Source organism: Pygocentrus nattereri, chromosome 8, assembly GCF_015220715.1.
Source record: "Pygocentrus nattereri isolate fPygNat1 chromosome 8, fPygNat1.pri, whole genome shotgun sequence".
In the NCBI taxonomy this organism is placed as follows: Eukaryota; Metazoa; Chordata; class Actinopteri; order Characiformes; family Serrasalmidae; genus Pygocentrus; species Pygocentrus nattereri.
Genome location: NC_051218.1, coordinates 4,632,145 through 4,654,425, shown reverse-complemented (window position 1 = coordinate 4,654,425; position 22,281 = coordinate 4,632,145). Strand labels below are relative to the sequence as shown.

Sequence of the window (22,281 nt, the reverse complement as noted above, 5' to 3'; positions counted from 1 at the left end):
AAATTTTGATCAAAGTTAGCTAAAGTAGCCTTTATAACAGATGACACCTATTGGAATAAGCATTTATAAACAGTTATGTAGGGTTATGTCAGTTGTCATGACAAGCTTATGAAAGTGTCATATAGCCTCATGAACAGAAGTATCCAATAAAGTGTTACCACATTTTGTGTAACTGGTAAATGTGTAAATCATTGTATTTAATAAAAAAGGAGCAAATAAAATATTTACAGATTAATTAGAAAAAATACTGAGTGTACTATAGAGTGAACTGCGGTGCGTCCTGTATGTTTACAGGCCCGGCCAACCTCCCTGGTTGGAACAAAAAACTTGTTACATTAACTTATATTAAAGGTAGGAAAGTTTTTACTTCTCCTGAACATTTCCTATTTTGGGGGATGGATGGATGGATGGAACTTTATTGATCCTGAAGAGAAATTGCAGTGTTTCAGTAGGAAGACATATAATTGCACATAAATGTACACAAACTATGCGGAAAAATAGAAAACAGAGATAAATCTAGACATAAGTTGAAGTATAAGAGAAAAAAAAAGTATCTATTTACATATTTACATGGCATATGAGACAGATTTATGTATTTACAGACAGCAGGCACCGAGTGGTATGAGGTAAAATAAAAGCACAGATTACAGACATGACTAACTCTGAGTTGCATCAGTATTGCACCGTAAAGTAAAGTGCATAGTGAAAAGTGTCATTACAGTAATAGTCGTGATCCATTGCACACTGTGTATTAATCGGAGAGGAGCTACAGTGATGTGGTTCAGCACAGTTCAGACAGCAGGAGATCAGTACCGTCTCTGCAGTCAGGAGAATTGTTGTAGAGCCTTGTAGCAGTAGGTAAGAAAGAGCTCACATGGCGCTCTTGAACACAGCACAGCTGTAACAGGCGGGCACTGAATGTGCTTCTCCGTTCATCCAGTGATAAGGCATAGGGTGTGAGGTGTTATCCCTTATGGCTAACAGCTTGTTGAGTGTCCTCTGCTCTGGCACAACCTCCAAATAGGAAGAGGAGAAGAAAGATTTTCAAGCTGTCTTTTACTACCACTTATAAAAATCTCTCACCACAAATACTACAAGAATATGTGTTTGATAGACAGACCAGATCTTTTTATTTTGTTTACAAATTAGCATATTTGTGGGCAATTTCTCCACTGATATGAATTTGATTGGACACTTTAGTAAAAAATAGAATGTGTGTGAACTCGACTGATTGACAGGAGGAAAAAAGAAAACCATCTGCTGCACTTTGAGATTTGTAACGACTATTTTGAAAGTCCAAATTAAAAAATGTAATGAGTAAAAAGTATGTTTTTCTCTTGGAAATGTAATTGAGAGAGTACAGATATTCAGTTTTACTTAAGGACAGTAAGAAAGTGTAATTCGATTATAGTGTGTTAATCTGTGTCTGGAGCTGCAAGTAAAGCTAGACAGTGTGTTAAACTTACCTTGAGGGTCTGAGGAGATGGTCATCAGCAGGACCAGCCCCAGCACCAAAGACACACAGCTCATCTTCATCTCCATCTTCTCTGCAGGTGCCCGAAGCTCTGAATGCTCCTCTCTCTGTCTGTATCTCAGCTTTGAGTTATTGAGACTCTGTCACTCTTTTTTATAGCTCATTTTGAGTCCTTTATTAAAGGCTCTGCCCCCCACAGCCTCCCCTGTTGACCACATCTTCCTCTCAGAGCTCAGAGCAGAAGCTCTAGTATGAAGATGACCCATGATGATAGCAGCTCTGATGTGTCTGATATGCTCAGTGCTCAGTGCACTAAACATCATACAGTTACTGAAAAGCTGTGACACAGTTTATTCATTATGTGGACACTTATCAGTGCGATTGGCAACACCCATTACTAACAGATGAATAAAACCAAGCTTACGACCATGCAGTCTCCACCGGCAGTAGACTGAGTCATACTGAAGAGCTCAGAAACTTTCAACACGGGTCTGTCCCAGGACTGTCCACAAAGTCAGTTTGTCAAATTTCTGCTCTGCTAGAGTTGCCCTAGTCAAATGTCAGTGTTATTGTTGCTACTGGATGTTTCCAGTTTAAAACAGCTCACCTGAAAAGATGTACACTACACAAGATCAAACATGGGACTAATACATGCTGAAGCTAGTGTTATTGAGTTTGATTCCCAGCAGAGCTACAGTGGAGACAACTGAGGAGGCTGTTACTTCCTAACTTGGTATCTAGAAAGCGCACATTGGTAGACCACGCTGATGAATTCATTATTAAATAGAAGAATAAATAAGTAAACAAATAAATATTGTGAGCTTTAAGTGTCCAGACGGAGACTGGGGAGGGCTGGAGAGGTCAGACTGATGTGGCACAGTGAAGAGAGAGGTTTTGAGTCCAGGGGACCTGAAGAATGTGAGAAGCTGAGATCTCAGCCCACCGTAAGTCTGTCTACTTAAATGTGCATTATCAGGCCTCCAAAACCACAGGGGCGAGCAAGCATTTGGTATCAGAGACATCAGTATATTTGGAAGACAACCCACCACTATTTGAGTTCAGGATGCTTAAGGAGTGCTGACCTATAGAAACAAAGCTAAAAAAAACATTGATTCAACCAATAAAAACCTCCTTTTCAGCTGGGAGGCGGGGCATTTCTCAAACAGTAAAGCCTTGCTGAGCTGCTGTTCAGTGAGAGGAGCTGCAGCTCACTAATACAGTAAAAATGCTTTTACAGTGATATGAGATCTGCTTCGCTCAGTCAGAGAACAGTTTATGGTTCTACACTGTGTGATTTTACTGTATGTCTGTTTAAATGTTTCCTGTTTGGTGCAGAACTATCAAACTTTTTGTTTAGTTGAATCCATTTAACACTCCTGTATTCACCAAACAACCAAACCTTTCTCAGAGACCCTCTATCATTCGTGCAGCACGAGCAGCTGTTAATAACACAAACAAAAATAGTGAATAAATGCTTTAGATTTTTGCACATGTAGTGGTTGGTTAGTGTAGTGGTTAACACCTCTGCCTTTGACACTATAGACTGGGGTTCAATCCCCACCTGGTGAAACACCCTACACTATACCAATAAGAGTCCTTGGGCAAGACTCTTAACACCGCCTTGACCTGCCTGTGTAAAATGTAATCAAATCAAATTGTAAGTCGTTCTGGATAAGAGCGCCAGCCAAATGTCGTAAACGTAGAGAATAGTTCTGGCCAGCAGTCAGTGACCTGTTGCTTTACGATGAATATAAACATTAAGTGTTTCTGCTTTTTTCTGTTTTCATGGTGGTGAATGTAAGAATAAAAGGCCACTTGCAAAATCTCTGAGCAACAACCCAAAACCCACATGTGTAATTTGGTGCCCTTTAGCCAGTGCAGTGTGAAACCAACCAAAACAATGAAAAACCCAGAGTGTGGTGAGAACGTCACAAAACCAAGTCAGCCTGATGTTCGGCAGAGATGCTAGTGAGCAGAGGCTGATGCTGAACCCAGCGACTCGATCAAAAATAACTGACTCTGTTCATGAAAAGGCTGGCCTTTTATTAGCATGATATGAAGAGGACAAGCTGCATTTTATCTCAGCTGAGGGTTTTTTGTTCTTAGACAATAACCTTTGCCCCACTGCCTTTGGAGGCGTGAAGCCACCCTGTGCATTATTACAAGATGATTATACTAAACACAACATTGTGGATCATGTTTATCTCATTATTACAGACTTTTTTGTGATTCTGAATGTAAACGAAGCCTCTGCCCTATCACTACTATATCACTCTCACTGCATCACTCTTATATAATATCCATGTACCACTGTGGCAATATAAATGATTTTCTTGAAATGTTTGAAACGCACTCTTTTATTTTGATTCACAGCATAAGCATTAAAAACACATTGTATATTATATAGAATCTGTATTTTGTTGTAGGATGTTACTTTGCCTTGCAGAGATTTTTATCATACACTAATACTGAAAAAGCAAAGCGCTGACTGATAAAATCCTGAGATGATTAAAGAGGTGTGTAAAGCTTTCAGCTTGCTGTTTGCTGTGTCTGGGTTCTGTTGAAGCTGCAGCTCTGAAATCCAGATGTACTGCGGGTTCTTCTTACACAACCTGCCCTTTGAGGTTGTAAACCTGAAAAATGCAAATCAGATTTAATATAGAAATAAATGTGTTAATGTGACATAATAAAGCTACACATTGTCTCTATTGGAAAAATTATGTTGTTCTATTTTCAACTGACTTTGAAAGTCCAAAAAATTGCAAGGAGTAAAACTTTGTCGCTTGGAAATGTAACAGAGGAAGAGTCCAAATATGTTTCCAGGAGTACTTCAGTACAAGTCTTCCAACATTATACTTAAGTACAGTAAGAAATTACAGTTACTCAAGTATTTTCCACCCCTGACTGTAGTGTGTTAATCTGTGTCTGGATCTGCAAGTAAAGCTAGAACATGTGTTAAACTCACCGGTAGCATCTGAGGAGAAGGTCATCAGCAGGACCAGCACCAAACACACACAGCACATCTTCATCTCCATCTTCTCTGCAGGCGTCTGAAGCTCTGAATGCTCCTCTCTCCGTCTGGATCTCCAGTTTTATGTGGTAAGGCTCTATTTAAATTAGTTGTTTATCAAAAACAGGTGGTTTTGCCCCCCCCCCACTCACCACGTCTTCATCACAGAGTGCAGAGCAGAAGCTCTAGTATGAAGATGACCCATGATAGCAGCTCGAATGTATCTGATGTGAGTCTGCAGACAGTCAGTGAAGGCCTGTAACTTGGTCTGTTGAAGAAGTAACCAGTGATATCATCCTTTAAATTTACCAAATTAAACCCAAACTGTTAAACAACTCAGTCTATGAAAGCTACTTTGATGCACAGGTGGAAACGTATTGTAGGGACGTACACAAACAGCTTATCATCTTTTTAAGATCTTCAAAACTGATCTTCAAAAACTGATTAAGAGCTTCTGAGAAAATGTTCCTCCTAACGACCACCTGGAAGAGCTGGTTGACCACAAAACTGCCCCCATCAGATAAACTGCACTGAAAGATTGGAGAACATCAAGCTGCTTCAGATCTGAAAACATCCACAGGTGTTTCTGTCCATCCTTCCACTGGGAGAAGACCACTCAGTGCTGTGGGTCTGAAAGGATGTGTAGCTGATCAAGAAGAACCTCACCGAGAAAAGGAGACAATTGAACAAGGAGAACATTTGCCCCAGAATACAAAAACTGGCCATTTAATAACAAAGTCTAATTGTGAAACTGAGATCGTAATCAGATCGTGAGAAGCAGAAAACGCTAAATTTGCTTCTAAGACTGAACTTCAGAGGTGAGATTCTTTGAAAGCGAGTCTCCTGAAAAGAGTGGAGGCTGCCCTGAAGGTAAAGGATGAACAAATTAATTACTGAAATAAACTGATGAAGTTGTGTGTTCAGGGTGCTGTGATACCACCACAGTATTCCAAGATGCAGCGAAGGTCCTGGATTGAAAGTAAGGCCCAGTCCCATTTCACCCCTTGCCCCTAACACTTAGCCCTACCCCTCCCTTTTGCGCGTTCACGTCTAGGGGTAGAGTTGTCCTGATTGTTGTTGAGATGGAGGGGTAGGGTGAAGTGTTTGGGCTATTTGACCCTTCAAACTGAGATTTTTCAGAGGCTGCACTACAAACGGAGGGTTATGAGGAAATTCCCAGAATGTCCTGTGAATCATCAGCAAGACGGCTGCACAAGCGGCCAAAGGGACACATAAATGTAAGTATTTCTCTGTTAAAAAGCCGCTGTACTGTAAGAACCACTGTAACAGCGTTTTATGCTCATTTCTTTCATAACACGCATAAAAATCGCCAGTAATGCGCTGATGTCTCGGTCGCTACCGGGTGAAACTTTCCGTTCCACCTTAAATGGTGCAGCAGTTACGTTCTGGCACCCGAGGTTGCTGCACCATTTAAGGTGGAACGGGAAATCAATCATGAAGCTGGCGATTAGGAAGCTAAGCTCAGCTTCATATCACCGAAGAATTCTTGGTGGTGATAATAAATAATTGCCCCCCTCTTTGAAGGCACATGATGCCCTAAATGTATTTAAGCAGTGAGGAGCTGAACTTTCCCCTCCTCTGCTGTCACTGCAGACCGGCAGGGTCCCCCACAGAGCTGTTAATGAAGTGATGTAGTTTTCTGTTTGTGCTCTTTTATATTTGGTGACTCGTTTGATTGATTGAAGTGTAAAACTGAAGCTGTGAATGAATCGGGGGGCCAGGCTTTTCAGTCTCCTTCAGATAAAAGGCGAATGTCGGTGTCGCTGCAGTCTGGAGACAAAGCAGGAAAACACGTCCTGATTATTTTTTTCAGGATATTTTAAATGTTTCACCTGTCCTGTCATGTGACACACAGGTGAGCCCACCACAGCTGGAGGCAGCATATTGGAGATGGCTGGAAAACCTCGCCTCGTCTGTTTATGTAAAAGTCGCTGATGAAAACTGATGACGTTCTTGAAGGGTTGCCCCGTTTCATAGGGGCAAGATTTCAACCAATACCCCTTGTAACTCAGTTTCAAGAGAGATTGTTACACTCAAAAACAAGGGGAAGGGGTAAAAATAAGCAATGTGATTGGGCCTAAGAGTCTGACATTTGTCTAAAAATTAAGTGGTGAAGTCAGATGAACTTGTCGAATTTGAATCCCAGTGGAGCCACAGCAGCACCAGGAATCCAGCAACTGTGGATGGAAAACTTGACTAGATCAATAAATGAGCGAACAAACAGATATTTGAAGAAATTTCATGACGCTTCACTGTTCAGACAGAGACACGTGAGGGTTTGATAGCTCCTCTCTCCAGATAGAGACGTGCTTATTATCTCACAATTATAACCAAGTCTGCATTCAGAGCACATTCAGCCCAAAATCTGCATCTGAGCCACAAACAATCCACCTTTAACAGCTTCGCCGCCACAACTGGTGCCCATTACCAGGACTTTGTCAACTCTATTCTGATTGGCTAGCCCTAGATCCACATGCATGCAGTTCTGTTTATGGGTCAAAACAGTTCAAGAGGAAATGCAACTAGTTCTACACTCTCAGAAATAAAGGTACTAAAGAGTCACTGGGTCTGTGCCTCTCTCATCACTGGGGTGGGACTCTAAGACTCTCATGCTTTAAAAAAACAAAACAAAACATTTTATCTTTTTATTAAAGGCTCTGCCCTCCACTGACCACTTTTTCACATCTTCCTCTCAGAGCTCAGAGCAGAAGCTCTTGCATGAAGATGACCCATGATGATAGCAGCTCTGATGTATCTGATAAGCTCAGTGCACTAAACACCAGACAGTTGCTGAAACCCTGTGACGCAGTTTATTCATTATGCAATAACTCATAAAACATCATACACTACCATGAATACTTTGAACCATAACTGCTACACTGCTAAAAGTGTGTGGTCACTCCTTATAATTTGTGTATTTCGTAACATCAGCTAACAGATGCATAACATCAAGCTGACAGACATGCAACCTCCAGAGACTGTTTAGCAGTAGACTGAGTCGTACTTAAGAGCTCAGTGACTGTCTGTCTGTAGTGACTAATGCCTGGCCAGAAAGTCAGTTGGCCAAATTTTTGCTCTGCTAGAGCTGCCCTAGTCAAATGTAAGTGTTATTGTGAAGTGGAAACATCTAGGAGAAACAACAACCCACCTGCAGAGGGGTATGACACACAAGCACACAACCAGACTATTAAGTGCTGAAGCTCATAGCATATAAAAAAGAATGGAAGCTGTAATAAAGGTAAATGGTGGACATACGAATTACAGAAAAATATGAAATTATGGTTAGTTTTTGAGATGAGACAGAATTGTGGTGTCACTGTCATAGTCCTCAGCATAATGTGATGGGATGTAACCAGTGTCAGAGTATGCATGTGTCATGGACAGTGGCTCTTGTGTGTGATGCTGATCAAAAGTGTGGCATTATTTTTGTTGCACGTTAATGCACGTTTCATTAATCCTACAGTTTCGTTAATGTCATTGTTTGTTAGTCTAAAGTGGGTGTGGTTGCTTATAGGGCTGGGAATCTCTGGGCACTTCATGATTCAATTCAGTTACGATTCAGAGGCTGTGATGCGATTATAAAACAATTATTGATGCATCTTTTTTTAATATATATACAGGATTTCATTTTTTTACTGTGTTATTACTTTGTACTTTTAAAGCAAAGTATTTGTAATGATCCACAACGAATTTACTTCCAATATATTTTATTAATAAAACAAATGGAAGTGTTTTGGCAAGTGAACTGGAAGGCTCTCATTCACTGCTCTTGTTTGGAGCACACGAGACACTGCTGCCATTCATCTGTGATAAAATGCGTAGTTATACTGAAATAAGATCCAGTGGCAATGCATGTCCACACAGCACATTACAGCCATCCTACCCATTTCATTTAGTGATTTTTCCAGTTTTGGTCTTGTTGTAGAAAGGGAGGGGGTGTCGCTGTGTCATTACAACATGTTCGACACTAAACGCTCTCTCAGCAACATAGCGCGAAAGCCCGGGTTCGTAATTCAGTTCCAATTTGGATGGAAGCTTTGACATTGCTTGCTTGAACATTTGGAGATGAACAGACTTATTCGCATTTATAAGTAGCGCAGTTGGTTTCCTGGCGCATTAAATCGTCACCGAGAGATGGTCAAACACTACAGTTGTGAAGATGACGTCACTTCTTTTTCGAATGTCCCCATTTCACCTTAAATGGTGCCGCGTTTCCGTCCTGGCGCCTCAGTCAGAATTTAAGGTGGAACAGAAAAATTCGAACAAGAAGCTGGAGAATGAAAAGCGACTTTAGCCTCATTTTACATTTACGTTTACATTTACGGCATTTGGCTGACGCTCTTATCCAGAGCGACTTACAATTTGATCATTTTACACAAGTAGGCGAAGGTGGTGTTAGGAGTCTTGCCCAAGGACCCTTAAGTGGTTTAAGGTCTGATTGTGAAGCTTAAATCCGTTTTTCCAGGTGAAAAGTTGGTATTTGTTCCTTTTCATAACCGAATGTTTTAAAACAGAACAGTAGAGTAAAAGCCTGGAGGCGAGGCGAGGCGGGGTGTGTGGAGTCAGTACAGCTTAAAACAGATCATTTCAGTGGATTATGGTTCATTTATGTTCCCTGACTAAAGGGACTGAGCTGGAGCTTTAAGGGAACCACCCCAGTGATGAGAGGGGTCCTGCCCCAGGGACAGTTTAGTGCCTTTATTTCTGAGAGTGCACAGAAGAGCGTTTCCCATTGAACTGAATGCACATGGATCTACGGATGGATAATCAGAATGGAGCTGTCAAAATCCTGATATTGACACCTGATTTGTAGCTGAGAATTTGTCACAGGTGGATTTCTTGTGGCTCACATGTGGATATTTTGCTGAATATTGCACACAATAACCCCACAGCCCGACACAGTGAATCATTAGGGGTGAGGAAAACTCGACTTTTAGATGCATTGCGATGTGGACGTGGACGATTCTGAATCGATTCACTAATGTCAAAAATCTATTTTCTAAATATTTATTTCATAACGTAACGTTGACGGAACATAAAAGGCGGGCCTTGGCAGTGCGGAAGTGCAGTGCCCAGACAGTCTTTGGCGGCACAAAAACAACTGGATGATTGAGAAATCTGACCGGCTCCCTCTGCATTAAAAGCCAGGTTAGGTCAGGAGTCACAACCCAAATGTTAAGAAGAGACATTTTGTCCTTTCAACATAAATCAAGCCACCTTGGGAGCCACAACATTTAATGCCCTGCATGTCTCAGTATGTGTTTATGTCCTAGTGTAGGCTAAAAAATATTAACGACAACGCAGGTTTACTTTGCTCTGCTTTAAGCTTCAGCTATACCCGCTTTCCTCCCCTTTTTGCCAGGAAACTACTCCAAGCATTGAACAGTTTCTTTTAAAATGTTGCTCAACATTCGACTGTTTCATGAGGCTCCCCCACCGGGGTAAGCACCCTACACTATACCACTGTAGAACCTTTTGAGGGGACATTTACACTGTTTGTACCTTGAGTGAAAAATGTACCAGCACAGAACCTTCATTTCTAACCTTATCTGATCTGTACTTACAGAGAAAAACAGACCTCATCAGAGTCAAACAGGGTTTCTGTGTTTACAAAGACAGTAGAGATCTTGGCATCGCATCTTAAAATCAGTCAAGGGGTTAGAAGCTCTTCAGCGAGAAATCATCGACCCGACTGCTGATTTGTTTTCTACAGATCAAACTTATACAGGTTGGCTGGTTTGTTGGTCAGTCTAAAGGGCCAGATCCTCTGATCGCAAAACCCAAAAGCCCAAACATCACCCTTTATTTTTATATCCATACAGCTTTCAACTGTATTGCTTATTTTTGTCTGTTCTGTGTATCTAAATATGTATAATTCTTGTTTCATTACCACACAGTTACTCTAAACACAACATAATGCCTCATCCTTAACTCATTATAATGCAGTTTTTTTGTGATTCTGAGTGAAGACACACCCACAGCCTCTACTACGTATATCACCACTATACCACCACTATATCACTCTCACTGCCTCTAATATCCATGTAACACTATGATGATATAAATGATTCACTTAAAATGTTTGCAATGCAGTTTTATTTGAATCCACAGTATAAAAAAAGCATAAGTGACATAAGAAGTAGCAAAACATTCTTTATTGCACAGAAGCTCTAGCACTGAAACCTAAATGCTGATGTTATTTTTCGCCGCAGAGATTTTTCTTGCAGAAATTGCCCCTCGGAGTTGTAACCCTGAAAAACAGCACAGTTAACCTCATTATGCTTTCAGTGAAGAGAGTCTCACCTACTGATATTAATAAGACAATAAACCACATATCGTCTCTAACAGAGCAAACCTCGGTTGTTTAACATGAGCTGACATTCACAAAAATCTCATGATGAACGAGTCCAATAGAAATTGGGAAAAAATCTCGTTGCTTTAACGTGCAGTAAAGTTAGGAAAGTTTTTTCCTCTCTTGGAAAGTTTTTATTTTGGAGGCTTTATTCTGACGGCGACGATCATCTTCTAAAGTTTGATACTCACACAAAGCCGGGCTTTGGGCAGTCAGAATGTGTTTTTTCAATTTTTAGTATTTCTTGTTCTGGAATTTTAAGAGTGATGAAGCTGTAACAGCAGGGATAAGGATGGGCATTGGAACCACCTGGGGAAGAGGAGAAGAAAGATTTTGAAGCTTTCTAATGAAGAACCTGCAGTTTAATCTGCACACTTAACTACTTTCACTATGAATACCAATAACAAAAACTGGTCAAATATGCTCAAAATAATAAACAATAATGAACAGTTTTCTTCTTATTATTGATCAGTAGAAATTATTCCCATTGCTATTTTTAGTAGTACTAATTACTAATATTAATAATAGTTTAGTCATTGCCTTCTGCCCGAAGACTGCAGGGATAGGCTCCAGCACCCCCCTGCGACCCTGACGGAGAAGCGGTTTAGGAAATGGATGGATGGATGGATGGATGGATGGATGGATAGTTTAATCATTTTTAATACTGAGTTACTATCTGAGAAACTATGTAACTGAGATGATTACAAAATAAGAGTCTTAAATTAATCCATATCTATATTAAAACATATTTAAAAAAATCAAAAAGTTACCGATAGAAAAGTTTGTTCTATCCTTTTTAATGTTTTAATATATTTAATTAACTAACACTGGGTTGTTTTGGATGTTTTAGAAAAAAATTAAAAATAAAATCTGTGAAATTTAAAAAATCCTAATGTGCAGTAACTCAACTGATTGACAAGAGGAAGAAAAAGGAAAGCATCTCCGACACTTTGAGACTTGTATTTTGTAGAGTACAAATTTCAGTTTTAATAATACTTCAGTACAAATCTTCCAAAATTATACTTAAGTACAGTAAGAAAGTACAATTACTCGAGTATTTTCCACCCCGATTATAGTGTGTTAATCTGTGTCTGGATCTGCAAGTAAAGCTAGAACATGTGTTAAACTCACCGGTAGCGTCTGAGGAGACGGTCATCAGCAGGACCAGCCCCAGCACCAAACACACACAGCTCATCTTCATCTCCAGCTTCTCTGCAGGCGTCTGAAGCTCTGAATTCTCTTCTCAGCTGCTGAGACTCTCACTTTCTCTTTTATAACTCATTTTCAGTCCTTTATTAAAGGCTCTGCCCCCCACGGCCTCCTCCATTCACCACATCTTACTCTCAGAGCTCGGAGCAGGAGCTCTAGTATGAAAATGACCCATGATGATAGCAGGCCTGATGTACCTGATAAGCTCAGTGCACCAAACACCAGGCAGTTACTAGAATTACCACAGTAGAGCCGCCAGCATCTGGCACTGATCATGAACTCCATCTCTTACTTGACAGAGAACCTATTAGACGGTTCTAGCTTTACATTGCTTTCCTCTTACAAGCCCAATTCCAGTGAAGTTGGGACGCTGTGTAAAACAAATACAAACTGAATACGATGACTTGCAAATCCTTTTCAACCTACAATCAGCCATACAGTCATTCAATCTCCACACACAGAAATATGTAGACTGAGTTGTACTGAGGAGCTCAGTGACTCACAGGATGCCACCTGTCTACAAGGTCAACTAATTCCTGCCTGCTAGAGCTGCCCTAGTCAGCGGTAAGTGTTATTGTGAAGCAGAAACATCAGCAACAACAGCTCACCCACAAAGGGGTACAACACACAAGCACACTGAAGGGAACTACTACGTGCTGAAGCTCATAACTCATAAAAATCTTCTGTCTCCTGAAAAGAAGCAGTAATAAAAGTAAATGGTGGACATAGTAAATACTGAAAAACAATTTCTGCATAATGTATCATAATAGCACACAGACTGAAGGCAAGGTGTGAATTACAGGGCCTAATCAACCCCTCAATGTATTTTTATTGCTTTCAGGGGGTCCCTAAAAAGAAACATGATAAAGAAGTCATGTATTGTGATGTCTTACAGAAGCAGGCATGTACAGTGGATATAAAAAGTCTACACACCCCTGTTCAAATGCCAGGTTTTTGTGACGTAAAAAATCATTTCACAACTTTTTCCACCTTTTAATGTGACCTATAACCTGTACAGTGCAATTGAAAAACAAACAGAAACCTTTACATTGGGAAAAATATAAAATAAAAAACTTAAAATAACCTGGTTGCATAAATATGCACACCCTGAAACTAATACTTTGTTGCAGCACCTTTGGCTTTTATTACAGCACTCGGTCTTTTTGGGTAGGAGCCTATCAGTGTGGCACATCTTGATGTGGCAATATTTGCCCACTCTTCTTTGCAAAACCGCTCCAAATCTGACAGATTGCGAGGGCATCTCCTGTGCACAGCCCTCTTCAGATCACCCCACAGATGTTCGATGGGATTCAGGTCTGGACTCTGGCTGGGCCATTCCAAAGTCTTAATCTTATTCCGGTGAAGCCATTCTTTTGTTGATTTAGATGTTTTGGGTCATTGTCATGCTGAAAGATGAAGTTCCTCTTCATCTTCAGCTTTCTAACAGAAGGCCAAAGGTTTTGTGCCCCAGTTCCAGCTGAAGAAAAACAGCCCCAAAGCATGATGCTGCCACCACCATGCTTCACTGTAGGTATGGTGTTCTTTTGGTGATGAGCAGTGTTGTTTTGGCGCCAAATATACCTTTTGGAATTATGTCCAAAAAGTTCAACCTTGGTTTCATCAGACCAAAACACATTTTCCCACATGAGTTTGGGAGATTTCAGATGTCTTTTTGCAAAATTAAGCCAGGCTTGGATGTTTTTCTTTGAAAGATAAGGCTTCCGTCTTGCCACCCTACCCCATAGCCCAGACATATGAAGAAAGACGGGAGGGTGTTGTCACATGTACTGCACAGCCAGTAGTTGACAGAAATTCTTGCAGCTCCTTCAATGTTGCTGTTGGCCTCTTGGCAGCCTCCCTGACCAGTTTTCTTCTTGTCTTATCATCAATTTTGGACGGACGTCCTGTTCTTGGTAATGTCACCGTTGTGCCATGTTTTCTCCACTTGATGATGACAGTCTTCAATGTGTTCCATGGTTTATTTAATGACTTGGAAATTCTTTTGTAGCCTTCAACTGACTGATATCTCTGAATAATGAGATCCCTCTGACGCTCTGGCAGCTCTTTGCGGACCATGGCTTGTGCTGGAAGCCTACTAGAACAGCTGAACTTTATTTGGGGTTGATCAGAGGCACTTTAATTGGTGACAGGTGTGTGCTGACTCCAATTTAACATGAGTTTGAATGTAATTGGTTAAATCTGAACACAGCCACACCCCCAGTTATAAAAGGGTGTGCGCACTTATGCAACCCCATCATCTCAGTTGTTTATGTTTACTTCACCTCCCTGAAAGGTTTCTGTTTGTTTTTCAATTGCACTGTACAGGTTATAGGTCACATTAAAGGTGGAAAAAGTTGTGAAATGATTTGCAGACACATACACATTTACACCACGGGGCAATTTACCACGACCAGTTGGCCTGCATGTCTTTGGACTGAGGGAGGAAACCAGAGAACCCGGAGGAAACCCACGCAGACACGGGGAGAACATGCAGACTCCACACAGAGAGGACCCTGGTCGCCCCGGCCGGGGAATCAAACCCCAGCCCTCCTTGCTGTAAGGTGACAGCGCTACCCACTGTGCCCATATCAATAAATAAATAAATAAATAACCAATTAAAGACATTTTGTGATTCTTCACTGTCCAGATGGAGACGGAGGAGAGGCCAGGTTGATGTCGCATACTGAAGTGAAAGTTCTTGAGTGCAGAGGGACCTGAATCTTCTTGGCACTTCACCATTCACTGAATGGACGCACGATCTCTAACACTGAACACTGAACCTCTTCAGAGCGAGACGCAGTCTATGTATTTATATAAATGTGAAGTTCTTGGCGTCACATCTTGAAGGATTTCTCTGAAGCATTTAGGAGCTCTTACGCGAAAGGTCCTCCCATTTTCCACAGACCAAACTTTAACAACAGTCTGAGGTTGGTTGATCAACATCGGTGGTTCTTGGTGATGAACCACTCCAGAGTCTCTGATCACAGGTTAACGTCTGGCTTGTGAGACTCACCGTTCACCTCCTTCATAGAACCAGAGTCCAGAGCCCAACATCGCACACACAGTCTCTACAATATCACTATTACAGCATCACTCTTTCATATAATAACCATGTAATACTGTGACGAAATAAATGATTCACTTGAAATGTTTGCAATGCAGTTTTATTTGAATCCACAGCATAAAATAAGCATCAATGATAATGAAAAGAATCAGTACATTGATTATTGCACAGAAGCTCTAGCACTGAAATCTAATTTGACTGTTTTTTTTTCTCTCTACAGAGATTTTTAACCATGCACTGTTTATTTCCACAGAGTTAAACAGCCACTGATAATACTGAAAAAGCAAAGCGCTGGCTGATAAAATGCTGTGATGATTACAGGGGAGTGTAAAGCTTTTAGCTGCTCTGTTTGCTGCGGCTGGGCTGTGTTGAAGTTACAACTCTGAAAAATTAATGGACAGAGTCCTTCTTGCAGATTTTGCCCCTCGAAGTTGTAATCCTGAAATACAGAACAGTTAACCTTATTAATGCTTTTGGTCAAGAGAGTCTCATCTACTGATATTAAAAAGAAAATCAGAGTTAATATAGAAATGAAGGTTTTTTATGTGACACAGTAAGACAATGAACCCCATATTGTGTCTAATGGAACAAAAACGGGCACCTTCAGTTTTTTAAACATGATTTGAAAACAGCAGCTGACATTTACATCCTGCTAAAATCTCATGATGAACGGAAAAGCTCCTGTTTTGAAGATAAGAGGTTTAATTCCTTCAGTAATGACAAAGGCAGATACTCACACATAGCCTTTGTGTGGGCAGCTGGAATGTAGTTTTTCAACTTGTTTTATTTCATTGTATGGAATACTAAAATGAACGAAGCGGAAACAGCACTGAACAGGATGACCAAAGGCAAAAGCTGTGGAGGAGAAGAAAGACGGTGAAGCTCTGTCTTCTAATAATGAAACACTTGGAGCGGCGTTTTCTGCACACAACTTTTACTATTAATACAGATGAAAAAACGTTTCTGAAATGCTCATAATAATAACAACACTATAACTGTATTATTACAAGTTAACAATTTTGTTTTTATCATCACTGATTTACCATTTTCAGTAGTACTTGTTCTCATTGCTATTTATTATTATTATTATTATTATTAGCAGTAGTAGAGTCACTGTTTAATACAGAGTTACTATCAAAGAAAGCATTTTAACTGAAATTATTACAAAGTAAGTGTCTTGAATTCATTTATTTCTATATTTAAACACATTCCATTAACTACATATCTAAAAAACAGCAAAGTCAGCACATCCATTTTAATCTTAAAACATTGTTAACTTTAGTGCTGGGTACAAATCACCTCCTCCATCACCCAGACTGGCCAACCTGCCTCGTCTTAACACCAGAACTATGAGAATATTACTGTTATTAATAGTCAGAACTGTTTCTTCCACAAAACATAATCTAGCATAGTTGTGGGCTGTTAGTCCACTGATATGAATTTGATTGGATGTTGTAATTAAAACACCAAATGAGTGAGAACTGAACTGCTTCAGAAGAGACCGAGAAGAAGAAAGGCGTCTCCTGCAGCTTTAAAATAGTTCTTACAAAAGTCTGAATTACAAGATGTAAGGAGCTTTTATCATTTGGAAATGTAATGTAAAAGAGTAGAAGTGTTCAGTTTCACATACACTGAAGTACAGATTTACCAAATGAGGACTTACAGTAAGAAAGTGTAATTACTCGAGTAATCTTTCACCCCTGATTATAATGTGTCTGGATCTGACTGGAAAGATACAAAGTGTGTTAAACTCACTGTCAGCGTCTGAGGAGACGGTCATCAGCAGGACCAGCCCCAGCACCAAACACACACAGCTCATCTTCATCTCCATCTTCTCTGCAGGCGTCTGAAGCTCTGAATGTTTCTCTCTCTGTCTATATCTCGTTTTTTGAGCTGCTGAGACTCTCACTTTCTCTTTTATAGCTCATTTTCAGTCCTTTATTAAAGGCTCTGCCCCCCACGGCCTCCCCCTTCACCACATCTTCATCTCAGAGCTCAGAGCAGAAGCTCTAGTACAACCCCAATTCGAATGAAGTTGGGACGTTGTGTAAAACATAAATAAAAACAGAATACGATGATTTGGAAATCCTTTTCAACCTATATTCAATTGAATACGCTACACAGACAAGATATTTAATGTTCAAACGGATAAACTATGTTTTGTGCAAATATTCACTCATTTTGAATTTGATGCCTGCAACACGTTCCAAAGAATTTGGGACAGGGGCAACAAAAGACTGGGAAAGTTGAGAAATGCTCAAAAACACCTGTTTGGAACATTCCACAGGTGAACAGGTTAAATGGAAACAGGTGACTGTCATGATTGGGTATAAAGGAGCATCCCTGAAAGGCTCAGTCATTCACAAGCAAGGACGGGGCGAGGTTCACCACTTAGTGAACAACTGCGTGAGCAACTAGTCCAACAGTTTAAGAACAACGTTTCTCAATGTGCAACTGCAAGGAATTTAGGGATTTCATCATCTACAGTCCATAATATCATCAAAAGATTCAGAGAATCTGGAGAAATCTCTGCAGGTAAGCGGCAAGGCAGAAAACCAGCATTGAATGCCCATGACCTTCGATCCCTCAGGCGGCACTGCATTAAAAACCGGCATCATTCTGTAACGGATATTCCCACATGGGCTCAGGAACACTTCAGAAAACCACTGTCAGTGAACACAGTTCGTCGCTCCATCTACAAGTGCAAGTTAAAACTCTGCCATGCAAAGCAAAAGCCACATATCAACACCACCCAGAAACGCCGCCGGCTTCTCTGGGCCGAGCTCATCTGAGATGGACTGATGCAAAGTGGAAAAGTGTCCTGTGGTCTGACGAGTCCACATTTCAAATTGTTTTTGGAAATCATGGACGTCGTGTCCTCCGGGCCAAAGAGGAAAAGGACTGTCTGGATTGTTTTCAGCGCAAAGTTCAAAAGCCAGCATCTCTGATGGTGTGGGGGTGTGTTAGTGCCCATGGCAGGGGTAACCTGCACATCTGTGAAGGCCCCATTAATGCTGAAAGGTACATACAGGTTTTGGAGCAACATCTGCTGCCATCCAAGCAGCGTCTTTTTCAGGGACGTCCTGCTTATTTCAGCAAGACAACGCCAAGCCACATTCTGCACGTGTTACAACAGCGTGGCTTCATAGTAAAAGAGTGCGGGTACTAGACTGACCTGCCTGCAGTCCAGACCGTCTCCCATTGAAAATGTGTGGCGCATTATGAAGCTCAAAATATGACAGCGGAGCCCCCGGACTGCTGAGCAACTGAAGCTGTACATCAAGCAAGAATGGGAAAGAATTCCACCTACAAAGCTTCAACAATTAGTGTCCTCAGTTCCCAAATGCTTATTGAGTGTTGTTAAAAGGAAAGGTGAAAAGGAAAGAAAACACAGTGGTAAACACTCCCCTGTCCCAACTTCTTTGGAATCTGTTGCAGGTATCAAATTCAAAATGAGTGAATAGTTGCAAAAAACAACAAAGTTTATCCGTTTGAACATTAAATATCTTGTCTTTGTAGTGTATTCAGTTGAATATAGGTTGAAAAGGATTTGCAAATCATCGTATTCTGTTTTTCTTTGTTTTACACAACGTCCCAACTTCATTCGAATTGGGGTTGTATGAAGACAACCCATGATGATAGCAGGCCTGATGAATCTGATAAGCTCAATGCACTGAACATCAGATAGTTACTGAAACCCTGTGATGCAGTTTATTCATTATGCAATAACTCATTAATACTCATTACTCATCTCCAAACGTGTAGATACTCATATGCATGAAATCAAGCAACCTTCATAGACAGACACTGGCAGTAGACTGAGTCATACTGAAGAGCTCAGTGACTCAACACGGTTCTGTCTCAGGATGTTTGAAAAGTCAGTTTGTCAAATTCCTGCCCTGCTAGAGCTGCCCTGGTCAAATGTCAGTGTTATTGTAAAGCAGTAACATCTAGGAGCAATAAAAGCCCACCTGCAAAAGGGTGCAACGGACAAGCACACAGAACAGGACTATAAGATGTAAGATCCAGACACAGAAGTGTAAAACCTCATAGAACTACAGGGAGATTCACTCGAAAGAGGCCCTGAATATTCTGGTCTAACTCCAATTATGATGAAGTAATCTGAACCAAAAAAATATACTACATACCTTGACATATGTGTGATTGATTGCATTACATGCAGTGCTGGAAGTGCTCTCCGTTTTCTGCCAGACACATAAAGGGGTACGGGGGTCTGCACCCAGAAGTTGTAAACGGAGATTAAACATTGCAACAGCTGCTCAGTGCCTACCTTATCACGCTGACACAGGAGCATCTCAGTTTGTGTGAAACTGCATATACCGAGGAGCACATTGCACATTGTGTCATTCAGATTGCCTCGTCTTAGCGAGGGTTATTGCAGAGTATTCTGGGCCTCTTTCGAGTGAATCTCCCTGTAGAAATCTTCCATCAAGTCTCCTGAAATGAACGGAAGCCGTAATAAAGGTAATGAGTGACACTGAATACTGAACAGTGTTATATTTGGATTTTGAGGTTTCTTTGTAATCGTCATAACGGGACATAGACTGTAGCTACAACATGAACACATTACTCAGATTCCAGGTCCTGGGCTGTCGATGAGGGTGTGATGTTAAAAGCTCACATTTGGGCCTCTCAGTGGTGGAATCAGTTAAGAAGGTTGTATATAATTGAGTTTGACTCCCAGCAGAGCTACAGCGGAGACAGGAGTCCAGCAACTGTGGAGGCTGATACAGATTTACTTAGTCCCCACACACCCCCCCCAAAACACACATTATCTTCTCTGCAGGCGTGGTGAAGCTCTGAGTTCTATCTGTTCTATCTCCAGTTTTATCTGATAAAGCTCTACTTAAATGAGCTGTTTTTGTCAAATGTTTATTAAAAACAGGTGTTTTGCCCCCCGCCCACTCACCACATCTTCCTCTCAGAGTGCGGAGCAGAAACTCTAGTATAAAGATTACCCAATGATAGCAGCTCTGATGTATCTGATGTGTCTGCAGATAGTCAGTCAACGCCTGTTCATGAAGTAACCAGTGAATGTCATTCTTTCAATGTATCAAATGAAACCTGTACTTTATGTAACTCAGTCGATTGAGTCCAGTTTGACAGGTGGAAACATTTTGTAGAGAACTACACAAACAGCATTTTATGTGTTTAAATCGTACCTGGTTTATGTTTCTCAATTTGCAACTACAATGACGTCAGTTCGAAGTGGAAAAACAAGTTTGTAAAAAAGTTTGAGCTCACAATTGCTTAAAAGCTACAGAGGGACTCCTAACAACCACCTGGAACACCGGGTAGACACCAAAACTGCCCCCATCAGATAAACAGAACTTAAAAACAGCACTTAAAAACTCCTGAAAAGCACTAATTATTATTATTATCAGTAATATAGTCGCTGTTACTAATGTTTAATAATCAGAGGTGTAAATAATATTCAACTAAACAATATTCAACTGAAAGGGTGTGTATCTATATTTAAAGAGCTTTCTCATACAAAGCCCCCCAGCTCTAGATCTAGACCTGCCGGAGGCTCTGCTGCTCTGCTATGCTGTAATCTGTGGTCAGCCACTCTTTACAGAACTGGCTCTGTGTTTTCTTCTTTTCTCTGCCGAGCTGAACAGCCGCCCATCCTGTGCGTCTGATGCTGTTGGCCCTTCTGCCCTGATCGAGGGTCACTGCTCACCAGCCATCGGCTTAACCACCGCTGTCGCCGCTGCTGCTGCATAATCATAAACTAATCAAATTGGCTGCTGCTTTCTTTTTTCAACCTCTGTGTACTATAATACTTCATAGTAGCAATGTTTGCTGTCCAGTGTGGACCAGAGGAGGACGGGTTCCCCTTCTGAGTCTTGGTTCCTCTCAAGGTTTCTTCCTCTTTTAGGGAGTTTTTGATCGCCACTGTTGCCACTGGCGACGCTCCTGGGGGCTCGGACCCGGATTTTCTTCTTTTCTTCTTTTCTTTTTCATTCTGTAATACTGACTGTTCTGTAAAGCTGCTTTGTGACAACACCTGTTGTAAAAAGTGCTGTATAAATAAACTTCAATTAAGTTCAATCAAGCTAAACACATTCAATTAAAGCCAAATCAAACCGTTACAGATAAAGAGGCAGCACATCCTCTAAAACATTTCATTGTTTTAAAACACTATTACATTTGATGCAATTGTCAAACACCGTTCTGGTCTTGACTCGCATAGGGACTCAATTTCCCAGAATCAACTGGGAGATCACGTGACTCCTTAACCTCAACCAGCCATTGTTCTAACTCTGCTGAGTACTGATCTTTTTCACCTGTGTGGCTTGTCATGTGATTTCTTTAGTTTAGTATATAAGTCTGGGCTTCAGCTTAGGATGATAGTGAGGTATTGTTTCTCTGGTAGAGCTGCTGAGCGCCTCTTTTCTCGATTGCCTTTTTGTTTTGGACTACTTTCTGGATTCCTGTTTTCTGCCTCTTGTCTTTGCCCCTCTGGTTATGTTTGCTGTTTTGTGTCTTTTGGCTGTTTTCGATTTGACCCACACATGTGTACTGACCCTGATTTTTGCCAACCCCTTTGATATTAAAGCCTCATCTTTTGGATTTTACTCTGAGCATCTTCATGTTACAAACAATGACTCTCCATCACCCAAGTACTTACCACAACAACTATGTGGTACTAGTGGCAGTAGTATTGTGATTAATAAGCAAAACTGCTTCTTCCACAAAAAAAAAAAAAGGTTTTCAATTAAATAATTCAAATTTGAATGGATGATTTAACTGAAACATTAAATGTGCAGGAATCTGACTGATTGACAAAAGACAAAAGATTTGAGAAGCCTCTCTTGGCCTTGAAAGTCCAAATTTTCATTGCAAAGTCCAAATTAAGATTGCAACCTATGTCTGGGGGAACACTGTCATACCGATGACTGACAGACCACTTTGCCCATGAGCAAAAACACATGTCCATTGGACCAACATCAGAGAATTAGAGATGGCTTCATGCTTTGTGAAGTAGGGCTGTGCACAACACTGAATATTTGAAATACCTTCAGTATCTTCATGAGAAGAAATGCTGCTTATTAGTCCCACCACGGGGAAATTTCACCTCGGCATTTAACCCGTCTGTGAAGTGAAACACCACATACACTCTAGTG

General features: G+C 40.8%; 1 protein-coding gene and 1 long non-coding RNA gene across 2 annotated transcripts; both read right to left on the bottom strand.

The window, feature by feature from the left end:
• Positions 1-10,621: 10,621 nt before the first annotated feature.
• LOC108428099 (C-C motif chemokine 14-like) lies at positions 10,622-12,092 on the bottom strand. Its single transcript, XM_017698816.1, has 3 exons — positions 11,989-12,092; positions 11,049-11,166; positions 10,622-10,756 (listed from the first exon to the last, which is right to left on the bottom strand). The coding sequence occupies exons 1-3, from the start codon at positions 12,056-12,058 to the stop codon at positions 10,702-10,704; spliced, it is 243 nt and encodes an 80-aa protein (XP_017554305.1). The 5' UTR covers positions 12,059-12,092; the 3' UTR covers positions 10,622-10,701.
• Positions 12,093-15,212: 3,120 nt separating this feature from the next.
• Positions 15,213-17,095, bottom strand: LOC108428100. The gene is made up of 3 exons (XR_001857902.2): positions 16,886-17,095; positions 15,868-15,985; positions 15,213-15,569 (listed from the first exon to the last, which is right to left on the bottom strand). It is a non-coding gene; the product is annotated as an uncharacterized LOC108428100 (long non-coding RNA).
• Positions 17,096-22,281: the final 5,186 nt, after the last annotated feature.